At 29.9% G+C, this 20,456-nt stretch overlaps 3 protein-coding genes across 9 annotated transcripts; 2 read left to right on the plus strand and 1 right to left on the minus strand.

The window, feature by feature from the left end:
• The first annotated feature begins 247 nt into the window (after positions 1-247).
• LOC103570161 (poly(U)-binding-splicing factor half pint) lies at positions 248-10,552 on the plus strand. Of its 5 annotated transcripts, none has more exons than XM_008547786.3 (11): positions 248-390; positions 462-506; positions 697-751; positions 3,682-3,747; positions 4,704-4,864; positions 6,214-6,260; positions 7,122-7,335; positions 7,892-8,378; positions 8,476-8,687; positions 8,755-9,145; positions 10,082-10,552. In XM_008547786.3, the coding sequence occupies exons 2-11, from the start codon at positions 486-488 to the stop codon at positions 10,189-10,191; spliced, it is 1,764 nt and encodes a 587-aa protein (XP_008546008.1). In that variant the 5' UTR covers positions 248-390; positions 462-485; the 3' UTR covers positions 10,192-10,552. The 5 variants fall into 5 exon arrangements, with proteins under 5 accessions (XP_008546008.1, XP_008546005.1, XP_008546006.1 ...); XM_008547783.3 differs by lacking the exon at positions 6,214-6,260 and adding an exon at positions 6,696-6,754 and having other exon boundaries at positions 10,082-10,551; XM_008547784.3 differs by lacking the exon at positions 6,214-6,260 and adding an exon at positions 6,696-6,754 and having other exon boundaries at positions 248-377; positions 10,082-10,551.
• A 78-nt stretch (positions 10,553-10,630) lies between these two features.
• On the minus strand, positions 10,631-12,170 carry LOC103570159 (NADH dehydrogenase [ubiquinone] 1 alpha subcomplex assembly factor 2). The gene is made up of 2 exons (XM_008547781.3): positions 11,965-12,170; positions 10,631-11,217 (listed from the first exon to the last, which is right to left on the minus strand). The coding sequence occupies exon 2, from the start codon at positions 11,168-11,170 to the stop codon at positions 10,736-10,738; it is 435 nt and encodes a 144-aa protein (XP_008546003.1). The 5' UTR covers positions 11,171-11,217; positions 11,965-12,170; the 3' UTR covers positions 10,631-10,735.
• A 512-nt stretch (positions 12,171-12,682) lies between these two features.
• Positions 12,683-20,315, plus strand: LOC103570158 (fatty-acid amide hydrolase 2). 3 transcript variants are annotated; one of them, XM_053738556.1, is made up of 9 exons: positions 12,719-12,841; positions 12,922-13,094; positions 13,662-16,230; positions 16,328-16,530; positions 16,839-17,065; positions 17,947-18,276; positions 18,368-18,915; positions 19,723-19,905; positions 19,980-20,315. In XM_053738556.1, the coding sequence occupies exons 3-9, from the start codon at positions 16,207-16,209 to the stop codon at positions 20,067-20,069; spliced, it is 1,605 nt and encodes a 534-aa protein (XP_053594531.1). In that variant the 5' UTR covers positions 12,719-12,841; positions 12,922-13,094; positions 13,662-16,206; the 3' UTR covers positions 20,070-20,315. The 3 variants fall into 3 exon arrangements, with proteins under 3 accessions (XP_014297615.1, XP_053594531.1, XP_008546002.1); XM_008547780.3 differs by having other exon boundaries at positions 12,719-13,094; XM_014442129.1 differs by lacking the exons at positions 16,328-16,530; positions 16,839-17,065; positions 17,947-18,276; ... (1 more) ...; positions 19,723-19,905; positions 19,980-20,315 and having other exon boundaries at positions 12,683-12,841; positions 13,662-15,005.
• Positions 20,316-20,456: the final 141 nt, after the last annotated feature.

Below are 20,456 nucleotides of genomic sequence, written 5' to 3' on the forward strand. Positions count from 1 at the left end.
TCAAGCTGTTAAGTTTTCTTTTAATTGACTTTCCACCAGCAACATTTTACATTTTTTAAATTTTCTATTTCCCATCAACTTGTTACGCGCTCGTCTCAAATCACTCTGCAACCCTTTCCCTTAAAACTCACCGATACAAATCTTGTAAATAACTTTTTCCCTAGACTGACTCTTTGTCACTAAACCAAAAGTTCCTAGCAGACACATCCTACAAATCCTACAATATACGTAAAAGTTGCTACAGTTAATTTTAAACGACTTCCGTAGACTTCCGCAGAGAACCAACAAATTTTATCCTAATTGTCGCTGTCGCTGTTTATCGCTTTCCCAGTTCAGACATTAACCATTAAAAGAGACATTTCTCGTTCAATACAATTGTAACCGGCTATTGTGTGTTATTTTATCGTGATATTAATTATATATATTAATTAACTAATAACTAATATTATTATATTTTTTAGTGATTTATTAACTTTCTGTATAAAATGAATGGCACAATGGCAATGGTAAGTCAAAAAAAAAAATTGCATTATTATGCCGCCATTTATATATGTATACATATATATTCATATATATATGTGTGTATATATGGTTGAATTTCATTTAATTATTGATTTTATTACTCCAATTGGTTACAATTAATTGTGAGACATGAAAATATTTTAAAAATTAACACTAGATTTTAACATTTTCTAGGCTTCTTCAAATCAAAATATCTCGGAGCCACCAATGAAGAAAGCTCGTATAGAAGGTATTTTGCCAGCATATAAATATTACTATTAATATAAGATAGAGTAAAAAAAATCAAAGCAATTGATCTGTGACATTACGCATTACAGTGCGTAGTAAAATTTTTTTTTTTTCTAAGAATAAGTATAATTTAGTTAGGGAGCAAACGAGGAATTTATTAAATGAAAAAATAAATTAAACATAAATATGGTTGCAGTTACTGCAAATATAATAATAATAAAAATAATAATAGGCTAATTGTTATAAAAGGTATACAAAATAAAAAGGAATTAAGATGGCCGTAAATAAAACTAATGTATGGTTATCCTTCTGTTCTGAGATGTTACAGCAGGGAGACAGTACAGAATCTGTGGCCTTCATCTGAGCTGTGATCATGAGCGTGCGCCAAACGAATGAAACTGAAACGCTACAATTCGAACTGAAATGAATATGAGTTTATTACGAACTCCTACTGACACACCAGTTTTATGTCGAGTACCAAAAATTAGCTCGATTTAATTATTTTAGATAGGTCAGCATTTAGGGTAGTCACAATCCTACAGATTCACGTCTGATTATAAATTTCTACTTACTTATTCCTTTGACTTTTGTACTCAGTGATAATATCTGGCTAAAATACCGTAGAGGTAAATAACAACGTGGTAGAATCAATATTACGACAACTGACCTTTTTATTTAAAATTCCTGAAACAAAAGAGCCCGTATCCCTTTATGTTGTCAGTTTGACACAATGGATAATTTTAAATTAATAATTATTATTATTATTTATCCTAAGATGAGAAGTGACGAGTTTAAGGTTAATTATCTTAAATTTCAATATAATGGTTTGGTAAACTCTTTTATAAGAGAGTATTAAGTTGTAACTTCTATCAAAATATAGTATAGTACTTTTTGTAATAAAATTTGTAATAACTAGTATTGAAATTTAAATTTACTAATGAAAGTAGAAATTTATAATCAGTTGTGGAAATTGCGAAATAAAAAAATAATGATATATAATAAAATAAAATAACATTTCGTTTATTAAATAATAAATATATCAGGTAAGTTTTGAATAAAAAATGTAAGGAAATGAAAAACCTGAAATCAACATCAATAAAAAAAAAAGTAAAGAAAAATAATGATTTAAATAAAGTGAATTACAGAAATAATTACTAGGGATTAGTTTCGTTGATTAGGATTTGAGAGAGGCAAAAAATTTAAAATTGGCGCAGAAAATGCACTGAGCGTATCCTCCTTTGCTTTGTGCTTACAGATTTCTGCGTTGCAACAAGTCTCGGATTATTTGTGTGCAATCAATCATTGCTCAGCCCCCAATGAACGGTTAGGTGTTGAAAATCATTCAACTTAATGACTTAAATTATATACATATATATACTAGACTATACCAAATAAAATCGATATTTTTTTTCAGTCACATAAAAATTACGTCATATGTCAGATAAAAAAAAATTGAGTATCAAGTTGAGCTTCGAGCTCAATTACAAAACGCGCGCTCGCTTAAATCAAATTTTCCATTTAAATAACATGGGAAAATTTTTTTTTTCTTACAGAAATTTTATGACTCGTTAACCGATCAATAAATTGAAATGACCATAACATATTTTTATAAGTAATTGAATGCTCTACAAAAAAGCTCTCTTATAATTTTGTAATAAATCCAATAGTTTTTCTGAAAAAGTAAAAAAAAACGAGAAATTCATTTTAAATTTGAATTCAAATTCAAATAACTTTTAAACAGTTAAATTTATCAAAAAATAATAACAGACCTTTTTTGTACAGCATTTAATTCTCTACAGAAGTATTTCATAGTCGTTTCAATTTATTGATCTATTAACGAGTTATAAAATTACAAAGTTAAAAAAAAGTTTTCCATGGGAAATTTTATTTAAATGAGCGCGCGTTTTGTAATTGAATTGTAGGGCCCGATTTGGTACCCAATTTTTTTTGACGTCACTTGCGACATAATTTTCGTGTGGAACTGAAAAAAAATGTCGACTTTATTTGGCACAGTCTAATATATACGCAAAACTGAATAGATATCGATCAAAAATACGTTTTAGCGTGTTCTGATTTCTGTTCCAGAGACTAATGGTCGTGAATTATCGTGAAAATAACATTGTTACCAATCAAGCTTTTGTGTGATGTCAGTAATGAATTTATTATCAAGAGTAATTAAATATATAAACGAAAAAAACAGTAACGGTTAAATGTTGACTGTTGTAATAAATTAAATTCATTTTAATAAATCTGATAAATTATAAATATTTTTAAAAAGTTCGTCTTTTTTACTTGATATTTTGAGATGGATTTGTAGAAAGAAATTTTTTTTTGGTTTTTAACCAAAGGATATTTGTTTTCTTCATACATATGTCTTGATTATTTTAATATCTTTAAACTTTCAGTACTGAGGGGTGATCCTGACTGTCGGGAGCTGCTGCATGGCGACGTTACTTTATTAACACGTCCTTTATTTCTTTTTTTGCATTCAATTTTTCAAAATTCGTCTTAGAAGTATCTAAATTTTATCAATTATTTTATTTAAATTAAATAAATTATTTTTTTTTTTTTTTTAATTTTTTTATCTCAAATTTATCAATACTCTATTATATTTTGTGCTTTGTATTATTTTATTCATGTTATTTCATTATTTTTTTTCTTTCAATTGTAAAAGTCTACTTGAAATTTAAAAAAAAAAACGGGATTTTTTTACAGAAAAAATATTTTATTATTTCATCCTTAAATTTTTATAAAACTATTTGTACATAATACATTTAAAATAATCTCTACCATTACAATGTACAGAAAAATTTATTATTTTATTATGTTTGTCATAAAATCAAAAATAATACTTTTTTCAAGTAATGGTAGAGATATAAAACACACAATATATGTAATAAGCAGTGGGATCTAATTCGTTATTTTTTATAGGAAATGCGTCGGACTTCTTGGCAGGACCAATTTATGACCTCAATCAAACGGGTCAAGTGGTTGCTGGTAAGTTAATATAAAATAATAATTTACTCATAAATTTCCACCTATAAATGTACCTGAAGATCGGAATTTTTTTCGCGCAACAAAAAAAAATTATTTTGAAAATTCAAAAGTGCACGATTCGAACGCTAATGTTATGTTTTAAAAAAGTTTGAATCGCCTGCGTTTTTTCATAGAAATTTCCATGACAAACATATGGTAATAAAAGTCAACGAAAAAAGTAAGATAAGGCGAACATTCCTAATAAAAATAGCTGCAGTCTGCGTTTGTTTGAATTTAAAATTCCCGGGTTTAACAGCAATGATTTATTATAAAAAAAAAAGAAGGACTACAGTAGTAATTTTCAAAAGAAACCTTCTCTGCATAATTCTGAAGATTTAAAAAAAAATTAGGTCATTTGGCCAAGTCATTCTCGAAATAACCGTACTACAACCTTTTTTTGAACCACAGACTAATGGATGTCCACGATAAATTTTTTTATTTAACTTTTCTTTATATTAATACGTATTAGATAACTTAAAAAAAAATATCAGGCTTATTCATTAGTAATCCCTCTTTATATTGATGTGCTTTTCATAACGTGTAAGTGTGCTATAAAAATAATATATACAGTTTAATGTGAGAAAAACACGCGATCTTGATAAGTCGATTATAAAGCTCCGCTTCGCGTTCGAGGCGCGCAATCAATTGTATTCAAAATTAATTTGTTAACTATTTAAAAAGAACATTTGCCTTGAAAAAATTAAATAGATTATTTTCTGACCTATATACGTGATGAAATATTTGAAAAAGTGAATTTTATTGTTGAGACGCATCAATTTAAGTTATATTGACAGCCGTTTCCAAAAAATCAATGAGCTTTTGCTGATAAGATCTGATTATAGTTTAATGTATTATTCAGTTCATTTTTATATTTTGAGCTAAATATTTTTAAAAACAAACGTATCTTTATGCTTAAGGCCCTGGAGCAAAATATCTTTCTCTTCCGGGGATTCTCGGTGCCGGTTTGCCAAAGATATCATCGGAGCAACAGGATGCGATCAACAGAGCCAAAAAGTACGCGATGGAACAAAGTATTAAGATGGTCTTAATGAAACAAACTTTGGCCCATCAACAACAGGTATTTTATAAACTTCAAATTAATGTCATTTGTTTAAAATATCTTTTTGAATTTTTTATCATTTTAAATAATTTAATGCATTGTTTATTTCCGGACAATTTTGAATTCTGGATAGTATTCAATTTATGTATAAAGTAGTCATTCAAATGAAAATTAATCGGACATTTAATTTTTTTATCAACAATTTTAATTATTTTCGGGAGATTTAAAAAAAAAATGTAGCATAGTAATAAAGTTTTATTTGTTTTTCAACTGAGTCTTTATATACAAACTTATACAAATGAATTTATTCAATTTAAATAATTTAAATTTACTTAAAAAATATAGTGATCGATATATTGTTATTAAAATTCGGTATTTTATTATTAAAATTCAAAAAGTTATTTTTCTATTATCTGGATGATATATAAATAACTTTGCAATCTATTGTTCCATATATTTAAATAGATTTATTGATATAATAATAATAATAATAATAATAATAATAATAATAATAATAATAATAATAATAATAAATATAATAATAATAACGCTCCAGTGAGTTTTTCATTAACATTTTAAAGAAAAAAATAGAAATTATTTATATTGTATGAAAGAATGATCAGAAAACTAGTACCCGATTAGGGAACTCGTACCTGGTTAGGGATTTAGTTCCTTGATCAGGTACTAGATCTCTTATACCTTAAATAGTCGAATACGTTTTGCAAATATTATTCGTTCAATAGTATATTGTATGACAAGGGATGAAACAAAATGATTTAAAACCAGGGTGAAGTTGGCTGACATCACCCGCAGTCTGAAATCGTGTTCCATCCAGAATTTCACACTATATTTTTCATGATTACCTGCAATGGAACTTAGTTTCAATGTCAGTAGCCAGTCAGAAACAACTTAATATAAGACCAATGGTGTGATCACCATTAAGAAAAATATACTATTCTTTTCCAAGGGACGAAACTAGTTTGTTTCTACCCGCTGACTGAAGGTATTCGCAATTTATGCGTTAGCTAATATTCATTTGCGGCATTGGACTGAAATTATCTTCCACTGGCTGTAGAGACACTGAAACTTGAAATTCCGATACTGGTATCATAAAAAATACTATATGAATAAACTTAAATTTAAATATATGGTACAATAAAGATTGCAAAAACTTTTTATTACTTTTTTTTATATGAATAGTCCCGTCACATTCTCATTCAAATATTCAAATTATACTTATATAAAAAAATAAAGTTTTTTATTGCAAATTAAAAGAAGCTCGGCTCACAAAATTATTCAAGAAAATATTTCACAAATAAAAAAAAAAAAAAAAAAAAATCTGATTGGTTGATTTTTTCTTCCTGCAGAAGAATAAGTTGGTCCTGCGGCAACAAGTTTTATTACTAATGTGCAGGTTAGTGTAAAAGATTTGTATGTATATTTATATATATAAATATGAAGGAAAAACAATTTACGTTTTTGTCTTTATTAAAATTTACTCATTGTATTAAAAGAGCCATAATTTAAAACCGGCGGGAGCTGAGCTGTATTCAAATCGAATTTTATTTTTTACGAATGGAACCTTAAGGGAAAATATACATGAGATGTGAACGAGACAAAGCTGTTTAAAAAATTCCATTGATCTTTTAAATGATCAAAATATGAATTGAGTTTTGTCATTAAAATAAATATATAAATTAACTTCGCTGATCACTGAGTAACTTTGGTCACTTAATAAACTTCAATTGGGATTTTTAAACAGTAGTTTTTTATATGAAATATATAAAATAAAATTTTAAAAAAATGGGGAGGGAAATCAATAGAAGGCCTGTGGTCCTTTGTGTTACAGCAAATGGCTAGTCAACGGAATCAAGTGCAGAGACAGCAGGCTCTCGCCCTCATGTGCAGGTTTGTTTGTTCTTTGCTTCAAGCTCCTACCAATTTCGACAAACAAAAATCTTCAGATCTTCACCTATGCCTCAAATCTCATTTACGCTATCAAATTTTTTTGAAATATTTATTTAATTTTTTAAATTTAAATTCACCTGTAATTGGAAAATTAAATTATTTTTAAAAATCAGTAAATTTATCTCTGAACAAAAAACTTTTGTTTCATAGACGAAAATTTATAAGAATATTTTTTTCCAACAAAAATTTTTGATAGTATATTTAAAATTTTGATATTTATTTAAATGACAGTATTTTGTAAATTGTCATTGAAAAAAATGATAGTAAAATTTAAATTACTTTAAATTAAAGTAAATTAATTGCGCAGGGTTTACGTGGGAAGTATAAGTTTTGAACTTAAAGAAGACACGATTCGTCAGGCGTTCTTGCCATTTGGACCAATAAAATCAATCAACATGTCGTGGGATCCAGTGACTCAAAAACACAAGGGTTTTGCGTTTGTGGAATACGAGATACCTGAAGCTGCCCAATTGGCGCTTGAACAAATGAATGGCGTGATGATTGGTGGCCGTAACATCAAGGTAGCTGGATGTACCCATATAACGAATTCCTCGCCTTCCCGTGATCCTTTCTCACCGCCGGAGGTCGGCAAAATTTTTATTATTTATCCTCATTCTAGTATTAGACCTTCAGTTTCCCGTGTTGAGAAAATTCGTTACACAATGATTACAAAAAAAGGCAACATGACATCCGAAACGGAAGTAAATTTCTCATTATTTCTTTATTTAAAAATTCAAGACAACATTGAATTAAAAATTTTTTTTTTTTTTTTACATTTTTAATAAATTTCGAGGTTAGCGAACCTAATAATGACTTTTTTACCATAACACAAAAATCAATCATGTACCCAAGTAACACATACTTGAGCAAGATTCCGGTTCCAGTCTTGAGCAAAACCCCCGGTCACTAGTGTCTTTTTCTACATACTTCTTTTGTAATTTTATTGTAACGAATTTTTATTACACAGAAAAATTTTATCCCATAATTATTTTTCTCAATTTAATCCTAAAAACAATCCCATATTAACGAAGATAAAAATTTCCAATCAGATTTTCATACAATTTTTTTTTGTCAAAGGTCGTAGGAAGACCATCGAATATGCCACAAGCTCAGTCAGTTATTGATGAAATAACAGAAGAAAGTAAACATTACAACCGCATTTACATCGCATCCATTCATCAAGATTTAACGGAAGATGACATAAAGTCGGTATTCGAAGCTTTCGGTCCCATAACTTACTGCAAATTAGCTCAGGGAAGTTCACCCCATCGTCACAAGGGCTACGGTTTTATCGAATACGAAACGATGCAATCAGCGCTCGAAGCGATTGCTTCAATGAATCTGTTCGATCTTGGAGGGCAATATTTAAGAGTAGGAAGAGCTATAACACCTCCTAATGCTTTGATGGGACCTCCAAGTGGAACAAGTATGATGCCAACAGCTGCAGCTGTTGCTGCTGCTGCCGCTACTGCTAAAATTCAAGCAATGGATGCCGTCGCTAGTAATGCTGTTGCTCTTGGGCTTACTAAATTAGGAGCTTCTGCTTCGCCAATTTTAAATCCTGGTAAAATATTTATTGTTTATCAAGTTCTTTTTTTGGTATACAAAATATTTCGAGTTATATTTCATTGATAATAATTTCTGTTTTAATTTTATTTTAGTTCTTCCTGGTATAGTTCGACCAACTTTGTCTCCAACAGCAATTATGACACCTCCAACAATTGCAACAGTAGCACCAATAATTCCTCCACCTGGGATAGCTATCCCTCAAACCTTGACCCGACCGCCAGCAATTATCCAACCAATCCCTGGACAACCTGTCATAATTCCTCCACCAGCAGTTGTTGCTCCTACGATTGTTGGTGCACCAGTGGTGTGTATTAATTAATATAATTTATATTATTTGTATGTTATATTAATAATAAATTATCCGTGCTTAGATACCAGTAGCTACTGCACCAATCGTTGACGTCACTAGACGAGCACAAGAACAAGCCCACCAAAAACAACAGGAAGAATTGCAGAAGAAGTTACTTGAAGAAACTGAACCACAGACTTTGCAGCAGCAAGAAAATATGTCAATAAAAGGCCAAAGTGCCCGACACTTAGTAATGCAAAAATTAATGCGCAAAGTTGAATCACGTGTTGTAATACTCAGGAATATGGTTGCGCCTGAAGATGTTGATGAAACTCTTCAAGAAGAGATCCAAGATGAGTGTTCGAAATTCGGAGTCGTCAAACGCGTTATTATTTATAATGAACGTCAGTCTGAGGATGATGAAGATGCTGAAGTTATTGTTAAAATATTTGTTGAATTTTCTCAAATGAGTGGTTAGTAATTTATTTATTCACATATTAAACCATCACGTTGCTGGTCAAAGCACTGATCACAAGAATCTTTTAATAAATACTACATAGACTTGCCCAAGACGACGTATACAAGACAATCTTGTAGTAGTCTTGTACTATTTTTATGAAAGTATCTTGAGGAAGACCCCTAGGTGTCTACGTCTTTATATACCTATCAATCTGTCACAAGATATTAATGCGATATTCTAAGACAAGATTGTTGCAGGACTTGCACATGATATTGTACAAAAGAACATTGGAGATCTCTTGCTCAAGATGTGTTAGTAAAGTTACTTACGCGTATCTTGAGCGAGTCTTGCAACAGAAATTACTTGCAGACACTAACGTATATCTTGCACCAGATCTGCTCCAGAAGTGTCATATCATACTATCTATATATCTGACTTCTGTCTCTGTCACTTTACCCCAAGATCCTGTATCGTATGCCAATGGAGGGATAAAGTGACAGAGACGGAAGTGAGACATTGCAATATGACACTTCTGGAGCAGATCTAGCGCAAGGTATGCGTTGGTATATGCAAGCAATTTCTGGTGCAAGATTAGCTCAAGTCACTGTACCAATGCACCTTGAGCAAAATATCTTCAATATTCTTGCACAAAGTTTTTTTTTAAGTTTGACAAGACTTGCAATTTAAAACTTTGTAGCAGTGTCTGCAGCAAGATTCATAGTTATATAAAGACGTAGAAAACTAGTGTACTGGTGACCAGGTTTAGGCAAGATTTTTATATGGGTCCAGTAGATTTTTTGCTTTTCAATTTTTTTTTCGTTGCGCGAAAAACGTTCCGATCTTCAGGAACATCTATATCGCGTTACTAATTCAAAAAAGACATATTTTTATTGGTTCCGGCTTAAAAAAACAAAATTTGAATTAATTTTCTCATTGTTTTATTTTTCAGAAGCGGAACGGGCAAGAGATTCATTAAACGGCCGCTACTTTGGTGGCCGACTGGTAAAAGGCGAGCTCTATGACCAGGCGTTATTTGACCATAGCGACTATTCTGGTTAGAATTTATAAGGATTAATATTAATATCTACTGTTACTCAGACATATACAAAAAAAAAACAAATTAGTTTATAAATCCGACGATTCATTTTAAAATTTACTAGACTGTGTTAAAAAATGAATTTAGTTCCGTAAAAAAAATCTCGTAATTTCTATGATTCTTAAATTGATTTGAAATTAAGTTACAAGATATAACTTATTTTTCCATTTCTTTTCTTAAGTTAAGAAAAGTCAACTAAATTAATAAAATAAAATTACATAAATTAAATGTAATTTAGAAAAAAATCATAGCGATACATCAACTTCTATATATAAAAATCTGTAAAAAAAATATTAATTATAATATATATATAACTTCTATAGTATTCGGGGTATTATATTACGATTCACTTAATTAACAAAGTGATCATTTGATTTAATTATAAAAAATAAACAATTAATGTACTAATGTCTTTTTGTTATAATAAACATTTACAATTTTTATATTACAAAGCTTATTATTTATTCAATATATATATTTACTTTATCATAACTTTCTACAGCTTAATTATTTATCTGACTTCGGTTTATAATTTTGACCAAAGTCTTTGTATTCCTCGTAAGTAGGAAAACTTAATTTTTCTTTAGGAAGATTGTCTTCGATTTTTCTTCCAGCATTTTCTTTATATTTCTTTTCTAGCTCAGCAGCATTTCTTCTCTTCATAATCATTAAGTTGTAATTAGCCTGGACTTCTTCATCAGAAGGTCTTTCAAGTCTTCGGTATCGCAGCCAAGCCTCCCACTCAGCCGGAATTTCTTCTTGAAAATTTTCAGGATCTTTCGGTTCAAATGATCGCCCGCGTCGATTTCGTTGATTCAAATCTTCGTAATATTTCGTACCATTATAGTCTTCCCCTACAAAATGTCGTCTACTTGCTTTTGGTTTCAATGAATTTATAAAATTACGGATAATCGGCATAATAACTCCGCGTTCTTTTACCATGATTTAGTTTTTTTTCTCTCAAGAATGAAGAAAAGAAGACTAGTCACCTGCAAGTATAAATTTAGAAAGTAACTTAAGGACCAGTTTTTCAAACCGGGTTTATTTTTACCCTGATTTAAATTAGTGTTGCTAACATAGGGTAGAGGGACTCTGTAAAAAATTTTCTCAAAGTAAATTTTCCATCCGTGTAATTTTAACAGAGTGTAATCTACTTTTTTTACACCGTTCCGTGTTACTAGGTGGATTTTTGTTAAATGATCAACAATTAATCATTGAATATTTTTAGTTACTTAATTTTAACACTTAATTAATAAGTATATTAATATTATTTATACATTAAATACTTTGTTGAACATTTCAATATATTTATTTCAAACATTTTTATGATTCTTAATTTTAATTATATATATTATTATATGTCATTTTAAATATTATTTAAAGTAATTATATAATTATTATAAGTGATTATATACGTATATCATTATTGTTAAGTAATAATTACATATTTATATGTAATAAATAAAACCTTTACCACTAATATTTGTGTGGCTTTCATAGGGTTCTTCATGATTTAACGTCAACAAATTTACAATAATAATAGACTCAATATCTTCTGGATTAATTAAATAACCATTAAAATTATTATGAATTGTACATTTACCCGTTTATTTATTATATATTTTTACATTTTTTGTTTGGCGGTAAATGCAATTTATTTGTTTTACTCTTAAAATTATTTCTATAGATTATTATCATTAACAATAACCACAAATTGACAATAAAAACTGACTTACCAACGAACAGGGGTAAGTTACTTGAACACTTTTAATTTTCCAACAATTAATGAAGTTTTAACAAGTAGATTATTAATCATCTAATGTTATAAAACTATAATCTGATATAACCTCAAATTTAAAGGGTTTACACAGTTCTGCCAGAACGTGCGATATTTTTACCCCCTCCTGAGATGAAATAGCATTGAGTGTAATGGCAGGAGGGGATAAAAATATCGCACGTTCTGGTAGCACTGGGTTTAAAAGACAAACTTTACATACGTGAATTCCCACCCTAATATCAGTTTTCTTAGCAAGTTTATTTCACGAAAGTTTCCTTCAACTTGCCGTCAAATATCCGCTAATTTCGAGCTTTTCTTTTTTGACAACAATTTGATGTAAATATACTACCCGAATGAAAATGCAAATTCACTTCAAAAGTTGTGTACAAATTATCGTCAAAAACGGAAGAGCCCAAAGTTGACAGAAATTTGACAAAAAATTCAAGGAAACCTTTACTAAGGTTTTTTTTCTAGAAAAAAAAATGACCTCTAAGTTGAGGAAAAATTAACCGAAAATTTTTCTTTACAACTATTGCTGTCAAATTGTTAGCAAATTCCGGCAGCAAATTTCAGTAATTTCAATTATCAAATTACTGTCAACTTCAAGGAAAAGTGGCTTTTAGGAAAAGTTTTAAATACTCGAAAATGAAGCAGTGGCCACAAATGGTACTTCTGCCATATAAGTTTGTAACCATGGTCGGTATGAATCTTAAACTCCGACAGTGTGGAAAATTTAATTTTCTCCATCTTATTAGACTTGATATCAAATAGAGGGCAACACTACTAGAGAGCAGACCCGTAACCTATTGGCGTAATGTTTCAATTCATATTCGCAGGTTATGTGCATTACAAACTCACTTTTATTTTTGATAACTATATCCGAAAAATTACCGTAGCTACAATATTTTGTTAATAGATATCAATAATATTTTTCAATATGAACAAACAATTTTTGAAACGTAAATGCTGTGTAGTTGGATGTACAAGTAATTACCAGAACCGGGATGATATAAAATTCTACTGTTTCCCAGGACGCACGTGGGAAAAAGAGCGAAAAATTACATGGATTGCTAATGTGCAAGAAAATATGTACGTACAAAATATCATAGTATTGTAAAAATATGAAATTCGAAATGAATTTTGAATTCGTTGAAAACTACATTGAACTTCAACTTCTCTACCACACTCAAGTTAACGAATGGTACTGTCCTTATTGCAGTCTTGCAATAAATGGAAACTTTACCCGCGTTTTTTTCTTTAACAAATGAAAATTTATAAAATGAAAACGTTAATTGCTAGATTATCGATAAATACATCGAGCCTTGTTCTTAGTTTTGAGTTTAGAAAATTTGTATGAAAAGTTGGGACAAAAATTACTATGGACCTTCCCGAAGCTTAAGATAAATTTATAGGAGTAAAAGTAGTCCGAATTTAATTTTAAAATATTTCATAAAAGTTAATTTATTAATACAGATAAAATTGATTTTAAAAATTCAGTTTTAAAATACGCGCTTAAAATTTTTCTGTGACTCGTAAAAACAAAATGAAAACAGTAGTAATTTTTTTCGCATTGCAGTATATATATTTATATATATACTAAAAGTTTGCTAATCGTGTTCGATTCAAATAATTCAAATTTTAACAATATTTTTTCAGCAATCAAGATGATTCATGGATGCCAACTAAAAATTCCCGAATCTGCAACTTACATTTCATCGGCGGTGAAAAGTCTAATGATCCACGAAAGGAAGCATACAACCCAACAATTTTTCCATCGATAAAATCAGACTCAGTCCATCTTACGTCGGATGAAAGCTCACTTCCACTACCAAAGAAAAGAAAGATCATTACGGAAAATTCCCCAAAGCAAGCAAACGAAGTCGAGATTCAAACTGACTTCATCGATGATTCTTCAAGTGATGAATTTTCTGAAATTTCTTGTCTGCAAGACCCATTAGAAAATGTGGTCTTTACTGAAATACCAGTTGAAAGAAAACAAACTTGTGAACAGTCGACTCAGACTTCTAGTGATCTTCTTCCACATGACCACGATTACAGTTTATCAAAAAATAAAAATGATGGTGGCTTTTTAACACTTGAGGACATGAAAGACAACGGAACAATGAAACAATTCGGAGGTGTCACGTCATCATTTTTCGAAGTTCTGCTGAATGATATTAAGGCAAATAACAGTAATGGAAGGTTTATAAAGAAAGTCTTGAGTGAAAATCGACTACTATTGTTTCTTATGAGGATAAAACTTGGGCTGAATTTTAAAGCGCTCGGGCGCATCTTCAAAGTCGCTAATAGGTCGGCATCTAGAATTTTCCATAACGTTTTAGAGACATTGCTTCCGAGAGCCAAGAAATTTGTTGATTGGCCCAACGAAGAAAGAATGAAGCTGACCATGTCTCCCGTCTTTAACCTGCGTCCAAACTGCCGAGTGGTAATCGACTTTCTCGAGTATCGACTGTACACAACACCGTCGATTGAACAACGCGCCCTCAGACATTCCAGTTACGAGGATTATTCCGTAGTTAAATTTTTAGTAGGCATCGGAACCAATGGCGAGATAATATTTTTGTCTCATAGTTATGACGTTCAAGCCTCAAATTCTTACATCATTGAAGACTGCGGTCTCTTAAATTTATTAGAAGCTGGGGATGAAGTTATTACTATGAAAGAGTTGCCTGGAATACAACCTACAGAAGACCTAAAAAAAATTAAGTTTACATTTATTCCCCTTGACAGCAATTGTTCAGCGGACGGTAGTAAAAAAATTGATTCCTATACAGAGCTGATAGTGATATTTATTGACAGAATATTGACTAAAATAAAACAGTATCATATCATGGATCACTTGGACACTAAATCATTTTCAGATGTTGATCAGATAATGCTGATAGTTTGCTTACTTGTAAATAAAATTAAATGAAAATCAACCAATTTCGCATTTTGACGAAATCTCCAGATAAATAAAACTCTTAATCTATTAGATAATTTTAGTTTTAATTCTTGACGGTTTTTATTATCCTTTTGCCGTAATTAACTGTAAAATACGGTATTTAAGGGCCCATTTGACGCAATTTATGGAAATTTACTGTAACTTGTGGTATTTTCATTGATTTTTACAGTGCAATGTTTTACTTTACGGTAAAATACTGCGTGCTTATCACAATTTTGCGGAAAATTGCCGCTCTTACTGCAAATTTACAGAAAAAATACCGTACTATAGCCGTGAAATAGCGTACGCTTACTGTAAAATACCGTAATTCTTCCGAATACCGAATATTACGGGAATTACATTAGAATGGAATTATCTTGTTTCGTTTAGCTGTGCAGACACTGAAACTTATTACACGTATAGACGATAGACATGGAAACGCAGATACCCGGATTCTATAGAAATTACTTATATAGAAACCCAGATTCCCATAAATAAATCCATATATCCAAGTTTCTATATGGGAATTCAGATACCCATAGTTTTCTATATGGATACTTGTATAAATCCATAGACTCTTATATTAATTCTTATGGATTCTTACATAGATCCATACATTTCAATACAGATTCTATGAGTTCCTATTATAAAAGTCCATATATGTAGTACTCCTATATGGCCAATATAGGAAAGAATGTACTACACAGTATACTGACTATAGTATTCTCTCTATTTTTACGAGACATTTTGTCCGTTCTGCGCGTGGCAATCCTCTAAATAACATTAGTGTAAACGAGAATTTCTTAGTCATCAATGTCGTTATCTTATTTCATAAAACTATTCAAAATGATAATATATGTCATATGCTTATGAATTTCAATGACAATTTTTTTATCAATTAAATACATTGAAGCACCTATATTTCATTTAAAACTCTACTATACTCTGTGCGCACAAAAGACAGTCCACAGACGATTTCAAGTTACTATCGTAAAATTTTTTTAGTGTTCATGGATATGGAGTGGAGGAAAAAAGTAGAAACAGTTAAAGTTGATGCAATCAGATCCAGTAAATGAACGTACTATACCTGCTGACCGCTGATCAATTATTTTATTTGCCTTATCATTGTCATGACTAATTTATTTAGTCGTCGGTCAACATCTTGGTAATTTTTTTAAATTACAGAATTTTTATTTTTGAGAGTAAAAAATTCCATGAAATTAAAACCATATAAAAAGTGGAACATTTGTAAAAATCATGTGTACTTTTACACCACAAAAGGTAAAATAACAAACAAATACTTAAGTATTTCGTTATATTTATCATCAATATTAGGAAATTAATAAAAAATAATACTTTTTGTATATTCTTTCGACAGGAGGAATCAAATTCTTTACTAAAACAGTTTAAAAAACTACTTGTTTCATTCTTAAGTTGTTTTATTGTACAAGTGCATTGTATATTTGACAGTATTATTAATTTTATTTTTGGGATATACTATCATGGAAAAGATAAAAAAGTTTCACCAATTGATGATAAATTGCTACTAGAAAGTGCTGTTGATCTAGCAGAAAAAATAAGGTTTATATAAATATACATATATATTTTTTTATATTATTCCTACATGATCCTGAAATTAGTAGACAATTAACGGAATAATTTTTAGATTTTTTTCAACAAATCAATTAAAAAATAAAAGTAAAAATAATGCACTTGTAAAGAATTTAAAAAACTATAGGTGCAATTTTTTCAAATATTTTTTTTTTTATGATTTACTGTTTTAAAAACCAATTCAAAAATTATTAGACGTTGGCTAACTTCAGTATCATTTATTTTTACCTGTGATATTTAAATATATGAGAATAATATTTTTTAATTTTTGTGATTAGAAAGAAAGAGATTTCTTCTGAACTAGTTGTTTCTACTTTTATTGAAAGATGTAAGAAAGTTAATGGCTTACTGAATGTCATTGTCGATGAAAGATATCATCAAGCAATAGAAGAAGCGAAGAATGTTGATAAAATTTTGGCGAGCGATATTGATATAGATAAATTGAAATTAGAAAAACCATTTTTGGGCGTACCTTTTACTACTAAAGAAAGCAATGAAGTTCAAGGTTTGATGGATTTTTTTTTACTAGATGGCGATCGAAATGCTGTTAAAAAATTTCCTTATGATTCCTTGACTTTTTCTACTAAAGGAAAAAAATTCTGATCATTTTTCAAGGCTCGTAATTCGACTAAAACTAAAATCCATGGTCAAAATATCTTGACATTTCCAAGTTTTCTAAATCGATCGCTATTCTAATTCACGTTTAAAATCAGTTATTACCAAGGCCAGAATTTTTGCTTTGATTCAAAAATAACAATTAATAATTAATACTGTCAAATTTTTGATATTACGGTGAAAATATTGGTCGTATCAAAAAATTTTTTAAACAAAAGTTGTAGGGAATTTAATTTTGTAAAGAAAATGTCTCTTACCATTTTTTCATAAATCTAATAGGAAAGCCGTAATTTTAAAATTGAGATTTTCATAATTATCAAAAATTTGAATCATTCATTATGAATCTTAATTTTGGAATTATGGTGAAAATATTGGTCGTATAAAAAAATTTTTCAAACAAAAGTTGTAGTAAATTTAATTTTCTAGAAAAAATGTCTCTTGTGATTTTGTTATACGATCAATATTTTCACCGCAATTTTAAAATTAAGATTTTCTTAATTATCAAAAATTTGAATCGTTCATTACGAATCTTAATTTTAAAATTGCGTTGAAAATATTGGTCGTATAAAAAAATCATACGAGACATTTTTTTTCCAAAATTAAATTTCCTACAACTTTTGTTTGAAAACTTTTTTTATAAGACCAATATTTTCACCGTAACACCAAACATTCTAACCATTCATTCGAAATTAAAGCAAAAATCTTGTCCCTAGTTATTATCCTTAGGGTATTCTATTAATTATTTATTTATTTACTTATTTTTATGATAAGGTTTACTTCACTCAGTGGGTATGATGGCCAGGAAAGGCTATCGATCTACAGAAGATGCGACTGTCGTTGGTTACATTAAAGATGCCGGTGCCATAATTATCGCCAAGACGAATATCCCTGAGCTTAATTTGTGGGTTGAGTCTAGGAATTTGGTGTATGGACAGTCAAATAATCCATACAATACCACCCGCACTGTAGGTGGAAGTAGCGGTGGAGATGCAGCCATAACAGCCGCATGCGGTGTCCCATTTGCGCTTGGATCAGATATTGGGGGTTCGATACGAATGCCTGCATTCTTCAATGGTGTATTTGGTTTAAAACCCAGCGCAAGTAATTACTCGTCTTATTTTTTTTTTTTTTTTATGATAATAAAATTCATAATTGAATTTTTTTAATTTATATTCAACTATTTTACCAATAGAATCGACACCTATGAAAGGTATTGGCTTGAGGTCAGTTGATTTTACTGATTCGATGGCTGAAGCTGGACCGATATGCAAACATGCGAAGGATTTATTGCCGTTACTAAAAATAATGACTAAAAACGCAGACTTAAAAAAAAATTTGGATCTCCCTGTGGATGTTAAGCAATTGAAAATATTTTATCAGGAATCATTGGGAGATCTTCGTGTAAGCAAAATAACTGATGATACGCGTAATACATTTACTAAAGTGGTGAGACATTTTAAAAATCTGACTGGATCTGTGCAAAAAATAAAACTACCTGGTTCAGAATATAGCTTTAGATTATGGAGATATTGGATGAGTCAAGAACAAGCTGATTTTAAATCGGATATTATGAATCGAAAGTCGAGAACGAGTGCTACTAATGAAATTATTAATCTTGTTACTAATAAATCAAATATTACTTTGGCTGCTATTTTAAAACTTATTGATGAGGATTTTTTTCCTAAAGATAGTAAATCATGGGCAGATAGTGTAACTAATAATATGAAAAAATATTTACTGGTAAGTTTATAAATTACGTAAAAGACCTACTCCTGTAGTTCCCTGATTATGTACTGGCTCCCTGATCAAGTACTAGTTCTCTGATCAGGCATTAAATCTCTGATCGGCAGGGTACGGAAATTTGTGCTCAACCTATATCCAAATAACGATCATGAGCAAATTCACGCCTTGCTGATGATCTTGCTAATTGTCTTGCTCATTGCTTTGCTGATGATTTTGATAATTGTTTTGCTTATTGTCTTGCTGGTGATCTTACTAAGTATCTTGCTCATTGCCTTGCTGATGGTCTTGGTAATTTTATTGCTTATAGCTTTGCTGATGATCTTGCTAATTGTCTTGCTGGTGATCTTGCAAATTATCTTACTCACTGCTTTGCTGATAGTCTTGCTCATTGTCTTGCTGATGGTCTTGCTAATTGTCTTGCTGATTGTCTTATTCACATATTTTTTCACAATGTCAATTTCGACATTCTTTTATGACATTCGATATTTGAATATGTATTTTAATTTAATTCACGTGAATTTGCCGGCGATCGTCATTTTGAATTAGGTATATTTGTGCAAATTTTTTTCTTTTATTCTTATTACTGAGCACAAACTTGTGTACACTGCGTGATCAGGTACTAGATCTCTGGTCGATTCCTAGTTTTCTGACTGGGTACTAGTTCCCTATTGTGTGTCTGAAGATAAAACACGATTTCAGACTGCGGATGATGTCAGCCAACCACCCTGGTCTGAAATCGTTTTGTTTCATCCCTTGTCACACATTATACCAATATTTAATGAATGTAATCAAATACTTTTTTAGGAAAAACTCGGAGACGACGGAGTATTATTATTTCCCTCATCTCCTTTTTCAGCAAGCTATCACTACTCATACTTTTTCAGACCCTACAATTTTGGGTATTGGGCATTATTTAATGTTTTAAAATTACCGACTTGTCAAATACCACTGGGATTAGGCGAAGACGGTTTGCCTGTTGGAATACAAGTAAATTATTATTACTTTTGTTTATTCTTATTAAAAAAATATATTTTTATATTTTAAATATTTACTTTGATCAGGTCATTGCTGCTCCGTATCACGATCATTTATGTATTGCAGTGGCACAAGAACTCGAAAAATCATTTGGTGGATGGGTACCACCATCGTAATTATTTATAATTACTCATGTATGTGAATAATTGGCTGCTTAATTTAAAACCTTTGTAACAAAAATTAATTTTCACTGGGATTTGAAATTAAGCAGCCGCATTTGTGTTGAAGTTTTTGTTTTATTGGTTGGATATATTTTTTTACTGTTTTCTCATATTTTTAGTTTATCACAATTGTTAACACTATTCATAAAATATGTAATTAATTCAATAACTGATTTGTAATTAACTTTCTTCCTAATAGTAATAATTATTATATTTATTAAAGTTTATATAAAAATTTTTTAGTGTATATTTTTTTAAAAATATTTATGATGACAACTTGGCAATTTAGAACACAAAAATATTCAGTCAAACCGTAATTAATTAATTTATTAACTATTACTA

This window comes from Microplitis demolitor, chromosome 4 (assembly GCF_026212275.2).
Source record: "Microplitis demolitor isolate Queensland-Clemson2020A chromosome 4, iyMicDemo2.1a, whole genome shotgun sequence".
Lineage (NCBI taxonomy): Eukaryota > Metazoa > Arthropoda > Insecta > Hymenoptera > Braconidae > Microplitis > Microplitis demolitor.

Bases quoted from the DNA above. Each gene is read 5' to 3' on its own strand.
- LOC103570161 (XM_053738555.1), top strand. From the start codon at position 486: ATGAATGGCACAATGGCAATG. The intron at 3,748-4,703 runs GTAAGTTAATAT...TTTATGCTTAAG, and splicing joins AACGGGTCAAGTGGTTGCTG to GCCCTGGAGCAAAATATCTT. The intron at 6,755-7,121 runs GTTTGTTTGTTC...TTAATTGCGCAG, and splicing joins GCTCTCGCCCTCATGTGCAG to GGTTTACGTGGGAAGTATAA.
- LOC103570159 (XM_008547781.3), bottom strand. From the start codon at position 11,170: ATGGTAAAAGAACGCGGAGTTATTATGCCGATTATCCGTAATTTTATA.
- LOC103570158 (XM_008547780.3), top strand. From the start codon at position 16,207: ATGTGTACTTTTACACCACAAAAG. The intron at 17,066-17,946 runs GTTTGATGGATT...TTTTATGATAAG, and splicing joins AGAAAGCAATGAAGTTCAAG to GTTTACTTCACTCAGTGGGT. The intron at 18,916-19,722 runs GTAAGTTTATAA...ATACTTTTTTAG, and splicing joins ATATGAAAAAATATTTACTG to GAAAAACTCGGAGACGACGG.